Raw genomic sequence first — 8,733 nt, 5'->3', positions numbered from 1 at the left:
AACAGACTCCTTCTCTGCAACCATAATCCGGCATTTAATTCTTAATCCAGCCAAAATATCACAATCGGAAATACGACACAATTGTAGATCAAACGCCTATTGTGGTATCTGAATATATATAAGAAAACTAGTCGCTACTAAGTTGAAACACTAAAAATTGTCGTATCCGATAATCGATCAGCCCATTAAAAAAATATGAATTTTCTATTTCAGTCGTCAGATTCCCTTATAACTCTATTTTAGTGTCAAATTTTCTAAACATTGCCAGGAACATCGTCTGGAGTAATGACTTAATAATTTAATTCTTCATTATTTATATAATGTTGGTATATCTTATCACATTAATAACCTCTGTTTTTGTTAACTTTTAAAATTTCTGGATGCGTTTTACCCAAGTATATTGTTCACGTACATGATTTATTATCTAAATCTAGGATCACCTGTTTTTGGTGGGGCCTGTGAGTTTTTATGTTGTTTTTTGTGTACTATTGTTTGTCTCTTGGTCTTTTTCTTTTCTAGCCATGGTGTTGTCAGTTTATTTTTGACTGATGAGTTTGAACATCCCTCTGGTATCTTTTGTCTCTCTAGTACATACGTATTTAAAAAGACAAACAGACAAATAATAGTACAGAAGACACGTATCAGAAACGTACATAAAACCAATGCATTTAAAATCAGCAAAGATATTTATTGATAAACACTTATTTTCAGAAAGACATGAACACAAACAATACATTTAATTATTTGTACTTGGTAAATTTTTGTCATTTGATATATCAGAATAGGATTAAAAACAGGTCAGATATTATGAAAGATCCAAGCAAGAAATAAGGGCAACAGTAGTATACCAGTGTTCAAAAGTCATAAATCGATTTGAGGGAAACACATCAACTATAAGAGAAAAACAAAGGAACAACAGGAACACCGAAGTGTAACAAAAACAAACGCCAACAAACATGATAACAAAGCAAAAATAAACGACTTAAACTGAAGGATTTTAAAAAAAAATGGTCGTGATGAACATAGATAAAAACAAATCAGGAAAATCCTCAAAATGTTATGAAAATATTGAAATGCCGATAAAACCCAAAATAAAGTCAACCGGACAAAGAACTAGTTCAACATAATTAGGTTAATTGTTATGCATCTCTTCATATATCCTTAAAACAGAATTATCTATATTAAGTAATTTTAATTTTAATTTTTAATGTTAAATACATTATACGTAAATGTGTTTCTTTATCATCTCTTTTCTTTTTTTTTTCAAAAAATATTTTATCATATAATATTATGTTGATAGATAACTTAAAATTGATAAAAGTATAAAATTTGCGTAAATATTTTTTTGACTGATATCATTGTAATAAACAGAAACAGTATGTAAGAATGATATACGAATTATGGAAACATTGCTCACTGGAGTACGTCAACAAGTTTGTTTTACTTTTTAGATTCGGTCCGTCCACATTCTGCATACACTATGAAAAGCTACAAGAATTCGTTCCATTACCAATCAAATTGTTATCCATCAAAATACATGATTTTTGTTTTGCTCCAGGAAATACAATATAAATATATATAAAAGTTGAAATGTAAACGAAAATACAAGTTAAAGATTTAGCGCCAAATTCTGTGTATTGGTACATTTAGATAATATCTTTAGTCTTTCTGTCCTCTTTCATAAGACAACATGCTGAGATAAATCCAATTATCTGTAAAAAAAAAAAAAGAAAAAAAAAAGAAGAATGAACATTTAGTATCATTACGTAAAACATAAAATAATAACAGGAAATATAAATGTATATTACATTACATTCTAATATGATGGTCTTCTCACGCTTTCAAAACAAAGCCATGCTCTTATTCCAATAAAAACGGGCTGCACGTGTTTGGCGTCACAATTTTAAAAATTGTAACGACAGCTGTGTTTTTAACAACGCCGCAAATCAAAATGGGCATTTGTGTTGGTGTTGCTTACTAGGAAATTAAATAAAATCATTTAAAAGTAAGTTTATATGTAATTGTTCATTTGTTTATCGGGAAACTGTTGATTAACATAGCGTTTTGGCTTCATCAATTCAAAATGGATGCCTTTTACAGTCCGCTTAGACATATTAAAGTTCAAACATTTCCTTTTAGAATCGAAATTATTCTACCATACCATACTCTGTGCTTGTTTTAACATGGGTAGGCATTATATTTGTCAACATTTTATACCCTGCTAACACTCTGCATAAAGGTATTGATAAATGTAATGCCTACCCATGTTAAAATAAGCATATAACATGGCAGTATAAAATTATTTCTTAAACAAACCATACGAAAACAAACTACACATGGTCTAGTTTGCAAGTCCTAAGTCTGGAGTCTATTAATCAGTGGGTGTCGTTTGTTGGTGTATATAATATTTTGTTCGTGTTCACTATTTACACCACTGGGTCGATGCCACTGCTGGTGGACGTTTTTTCCCTCAGGGTATCACCAGACCAGTAGTCAACATTTCGCTGTTGACATAAATATCAATAATGTGGTCTTTTTTTTTTTTATAAATTTCCTGTTTACAAAACTTTATTTTTTTCGAAAAACTAAGGATTTTCTTATCCCAAGCATAGATTACCTTAGCCGTATTTGGCACAACTTTTTGGAATTTTGGATCCTCAATGCTCTTTAACTTTGTACTTGTTTGGCTTGATACATATTTTGATATGAGCGTCACTGACGAGTCTTATGTAGACGAAACGCGCGTCTGACGTACACAATTATAATCCTGGTACCTTTGATAACTATTGTACACAATTCAGTCCGTTCGTTTTCTTGTTTAAATTGTTTACAACTGTCATTTTGGGACTTTCAAATCTGAATATTTGGTATGGTTTTTGCTTATTGTAGTACGATGAGCTTTAGTTGTTGTTAACTTTTTAGTCAGAGCAATCATAGACTTTGTGTTACTGTGTTATATTTCCACAAACATATGTGTGTTATATAATGTAGTCTCTAGTTTTTAAGTTCGTGTGTTTAAAAGTAAATACTGACATTAAGTGTTGAACCACAAGCTTATAACCAATGGAGATACCTTATATCTTCTGTTTTTAATAAATACAATTTAATATGCTTTCAATTCCAAATTTGTCTTTTCAGTTTATAACTTATCTCATTTATGCTTACAAAACGTTTATCAAACACTCACCTGTAAACCACCCATACCTGCTGCAATACCAACCATTATGTTGAAATATTTACTGAATTCTTCTTTCAGTGCTTCATAACATCCCTAAAATGATTATAATCTGTGCATTAATGTAATGTGTTTGATATATACTTATGTGACATATAAATGTAGAAAAAAGGATTAGCGCAAGTTCAAATAAGTTAAATCCCGCTCTTCTATTTACTAGTAATTTTAAAACGTACTTTCAATATTTTCGGTATCGAGATAATGCAGAAAGAAAACATTTCATTGGGATCTATAATTAAGAGACGCAGGTTAGTAAAGATAAAAGAGGACATTGATTATCGAGAATTATTGGCGGAGAATTTACATGTTTTGATAGGTACGCACTGATCAATGCCATCGAATGACAATATTGAAACAGTTTTAGTAAAGTGCTTGTTTCACAAAATTAGATTAATGTAATTTTAGTTTTGAAAGATTCATAAAGTGTTTCGCGATTCAGACACACAAAGGAACACAAAAACTTAACTCCTCTCTAGTGTACATAGTCCTCGTTATCAATGAAAATTATCACCATTACATAGACACATTGTCTTCATTATCTATGTTGGATAAACACTTTGTTTTACCAAAGTTAGTACCACATCTTTTAACTAATGAAGATTTTAATTGAATTTTAATTAAAAGATATTATAAATATATAACAGCGGTATACTACTGTTGACTATATTTAACCATATGGACTGTCCATGGGATGAAACTTACTGTAGTATGCGCTCCAGTTTGAGTAACAGGACATGTGTTGTTCACCATAGAATTTATGAAGGTTGTCATTTCATCAGGGAAAGCATCTTTATTGTTAAACTGACAACATGTCAGAGGTATAGTTGCATTTGCTGTGATGTAAACACCGCTGGAATTATACGCATATGTTGTATTCCATGTGGTTATAGAAGCATATTCAGTTCGATTGACCACTCCACAACAATCAAGCTGAATTAATTAGAAATTCATATTAAGGAAATTACAGCAATTCAAATTAAAAATTCAACATGCTAAATTGTTAAATTAAGTATTGCACAAATAAGGACTTTTTTGTACCAAATATAATGATTTTACTAAAAATGAAAATTTTGAAACGATGCATTTTGTTTTACCATGTCGAGGTCGAATAAGTTTTTTTTGAAGTTTGTATAAAATTATATTGAAAAAACTCTTGGCAGCAATCTTCCAGATACTAATAAATCATTAATATTTTCAAAGCATTCCGGAGCCTTTGAATATATAGTTTAATACATATTTTAAGTTACATATAAAAACTACTTCACTATAATCATCCTGAAAATAAAATACAACGGAATAACAGAGAGCCCGGACGAGCCATTCATATGTCATTATCGGTTGATATTACAAATTCCTACTTACCAGTATTTGTGCAAGGTCAAATGCTAAGCTGACAGCATTAGAAGTAGCATATGGACCAATGTAGTTGTCATTCAACATGGTTTGTAAATTATCTTTTGCGTATGTCTCCATCTGTCAGATAGATTTAGGCATTATCGTAATAAGTATTAATCATTCAAACTACTAGTATGCTAATCAATCGTTAAATGTACCAGCGGTATGCTTTCAGTATGCAAAGTTTGTACCATCATAATTATCTTTTCTTTTATTATGTTTTCCTTTTGATATATATTACACGTTGAAATATCAATAACATGTTCAGAAATGAACGCCATGTATAAAAGACAACCGCTTTGACATGTTCAAAATTATAAATTAAACTGTTAACAATTAAAATTTGAATTATTGATAAACTAAGGCTTTACTACCTCAGGAATAGCTTACCTAATGCTTAGTTCGTTTCTGTATGTGCTACATTTTAATGTTGTGTCGTCATTCTCCTCTTATATTTAATGTGTTTCCCTCGGTTTTGGTTTGTGACTCGGATTTGTTTTTTTCTATCGATTTATGAGTTTTAAACATCGGTATACTACTGTTGCCTTTGTTTACCTTAGCTGTATTTGGCAAAACTCTTAGGAATTTTTGCTCCTCAACGCTCTTCAACTTCGTACTCTATTTGGCCTTTAAATTTTTTTTTATTCGCGCGTCACTGATGAGTCTTTTGTAGACGAAACGCGCGTCTGGCGTAAATATAAAATTTTAATCCTGGTATCTATGATGAGTTTATTTGCGAATTGATAGAGAGGTTAGTTCACAACAGAGCAATTACGGCTGCACGAATGGCACCGATCCATAACCAAATACATAAATTTATTTCTCGATTTGCACTAGCAAACAGTCATAATTAAGTCTCCTCAAACATGTCAAACGAAGTTTGTTTACTTTTTGCATCATAATCTGTTCGTGAAAGATAACAGAAAGTCCAGTTATATGTACCTAAGTTTCTACAGTATGAAAGGCAAAGCTTTGCATTTTTGACACGTTCATATCATGGTATGACCAGACATAACATATGTAAAAGTACCTTGTTCATGAAAACTGCCGCCAGTATTGCAGCCGCCACTTCCAAAACAATCATTAATCCAACTATAATTACGTACTGAAATTTAAAACAATATGAAAACTGCCAATAAAACCAAAACGTCATTTAGAGGCAAGCATTTCAATTTAATAGTAGAAATTATTGTGTTTTTGTCTTGTCTTATAATGATTTCTATTTTCATTTTCTCAAATAGATTTGATAGCCTGATTATGAAGAACATTACTTTGCGTTAAAGGTACAAAGTTAGAAAATGTTGAACGGGGAATTTCCTTAAGGCGAAAGGTTATCAGTTCATGTGGCAGCTCTTAATATTCCTCGTGTCAAGTTACATAAATATTATTTAACATTTGATTGCCATTACGAGTTGGTTGACTGTATATGTTCCAGCTGCCGCCATCACAACCCTGTCCTCTTCGAATGTGACCTTCCAAATTAGATTTATGAACGGGCTTGAACTAACATGAGCAAGACGAAAGGTGCCACATGCCGAACAGGATCTGCCTATCCTTCTGGAACACAAGTGCTCACCCTTTATTTTTGGTGCCATTGGGTTATGTTGGTCAGTCGTTATTTTTCTATGTTTTCTATGGTGTGTTTTGTTAACTGTTATTTGTCTAAAATTGATAGTTTTAGGGCTATTTTTGGTATGGAATAATCGGTTAATTTCCGACTTATTTTTGAATATCCCTATGGTATCATTCGCTTCTCTCATCATGCTCATATAGATATTGAACGTCCAAATGACTTTACTACATTTTTTTTTTAAGTTTAGCAATTGAAAGCTATGCAACTCAATCAATAATTGTAGAAATCTTCAGACAAATAAAGAGAAAAACGTGACAGCTGAGAATCGGGAAGTTTATTTCGTTATGTTTTATTCTTTACTTACTGTCCTTAGTAAACATTTGCTCTTCAGGCATGCGCCACAACATCCAACAAATGATATGCATAAAATGAATGAACCTATGGCAATTAAGACATGGGCGGCCCTTTCTATCAAAGATGGTGCATCAATGGTGTCTACAGCTCCATCAGTGGCGCTACGAGCCAATATCAGAATATCATTTTTTGCCACAAGGACATATATTCCGCCACCCAAACACGCACCACCGAATAACTGAAATATATATAACGAGATTGGTTTATATGATATATCACTTGATGATTCAAAAGTTAAAAAAATAGGGACGATTTGGATAAAAACTTTATGTTGATCGGCATTTTACAATTCCTTTTCATTTCGAAACGCCATCTTACTATAACGAATGTCGTTGTTAAATGTGATGGGTGCTTCTTTGTTAAATATTTGTTTATTTTGAGATTGTGACACAGTGATGACTGCTGTATCCATATTTTGACAATTTTACCTATTATGTCTATTTGTTCACGCATCGTTGTAAATATAATGGAATTTGATGCGACTGTCATACAAGTGAGAGAATTGGCACTATAAAACCAGGTTCAATCCACCATTTTCTTCATTTGAGGATGCCTATACTAAGTCAGGGATATGACAGTTGTTGTCCATTCGTTTGATGTGTTTTGTCATTTGATTGTTCCATTTGATAATTAAGGGACTTTCCGTTTTGAATCTTCCTCGGAGTTCAGTGTTTTTGTGATTTCACTTTTATGTGTCGGGGCACTCACATAAATATTTATTTCATATCTAACCTTTTCATTTTCATACATAAAATAAAGATTGAGAATGAAATTTGCAAATTCCTTAACAAAAGTCCTTGCATGTTACTTGCAAACAGCAATACGAATGAGATCAATAATTGAGCAGTGTAGGTAACTTACAAACTATTTTTATTTTGTAAGTAGCAAAACTCAATCTTTAAATTAATGATTGATTTAAATTTTGTTAAAATCTGAAAGGAAAATAATTATGTTTTATTAGAATGAAGTTTAAGAGTGGATCAGAAGAATACTATGACAGCCTTTGTGTTTGTTTATCTCCTTTAGAGAGTCTCTTTTTTTGGTAGGGAAAGTGAAATTGGATAGCAATGCAATATATTTGAAAAATGTTTTTTGAAAGGAAGACAAACTTATATATTGAAAACTCATTCAGATTCATCATAAAATTCAAAATAGAAAACGGGTTCAACCTTTTGTGTCACTTTCAGGATGTTTGAATTTGAATATACGCAGTTTGATATAGCCTCATCGGAAAATTTGGCAAAGTAATAATTCTGTCATATTTCCTATCCATATTGTTATCTTAGATATTAACATATTTATAAGGAATTATTATAAAGAAATTGGTAAATGAGATGTTATGTTCTAGTGTAGGTCAATGAACAACAGGCTTCTTTAGAATACAAATCAGATGTGTTTTGTTTAGATCAATGCCATATTGCTACATTGATTGTGTTTTTGTGTTATTTCTATAATAAAGCTTTTAAAAGTGTTGCAAAGTTTGATTTTTTATAAATATCACTTTAACAATTGAAAAATCTAAAACGTCCTGACAATTTTTTAACTTCTGAAAATATTAAGCCTTTCATTTTACTGATTGTTGCAAGTTAGTTTATACCTATGTATAAACTTTCCTTATTTCATACACCAGTTTAACATTATATATAATTAAATAAAACACTTTGCTTACCAAGAAAAGTATTCCAAATGTGATCAGAAAACATTTTGACAATCCGTCACAACATCCCATATTTCTCCTCTTCGGAAATACAAATCGTGTATGTCCAATGTAATACAAATGTTATCTGCCAATCAGTTCGTGACTCTTATTCTTTATATATGCACATAAGAATAAAACTCGAAGGTAAAATAAAGTTAAATGGAAAGAATTTAAACTTACAACATTGTTATTTCAATACAAATTGTAATTATGTCTTTCTTCACGTTGTATATTATTTCCATAATTACCTAAAGTTAACAACTTTTAAACTTTACAATAATCATTTTCAATTCTATATGACTGAAAAATAGTTAAAACATAATTGTTTGTAAATTCAGTAACAGGCAAAGAGTCTTCCAAACAGTAAAATATATTTTTATAAGCTATACATATGTATTTTTTTTTTAAACTTTTACC

The 8,733-nt window shown here is 30.9% G+C and overlaps 1 protein-coding gene across 1 annotated transcript; it reads right to left on the bottom strand.

Annotated features, from left to right (window-relative positions):
- Positions 1 to 1,249: 1,249 nt before the first annotated feature.
- LOC139510484 (CD63 antigen-like) lies at positions 1,250 to 8,518 on the bottom strand. Its single transcript, XM_071297060.1, has 7 exons — positions 8,287 to 8,518; positions 6,568 to 6,795; positions 5,661 to 5,735; positions 4,598 to 4,708; positions 3,938 to 4,165; positions 3,188 to 3,271; positions 1,250 to 1,712 (listed from the first exon to the last, which is right to left on the bottom strand). Exons 1-7 carry the CDS (start codon positions 8,344 to 8,346, stop codon positions 1,647 to 1,649), a joined length of 852 nt encoding a protein of 283 aa, XP_071153161.1. The 5' UTR covers positions 8,347 to 8,518; the 3' UTR covers positions 1,250 to 1,646.
- Positions 8,519 to 8,733: the final 215 nt, after the last annotated feature.

Source organism: Mytilus edulis, chromosome 2, assembly GCF_963676685.1.
Source record: "Mytilus edulis chromosome 2, xbMytEdul2.2, whole genome shotgun sequence".
Classification (NCBI taxonomy): Eukaryota; Metazoa; Mollusca; class Bivalvia; order Mytilida; family Mytilidae; genus Mytilus; species Mytilus edulis.
Note: the sequence above shows the minus strand (reverse complement) of the source record. Positions and strands in the feature narration are given on the sequence as shown.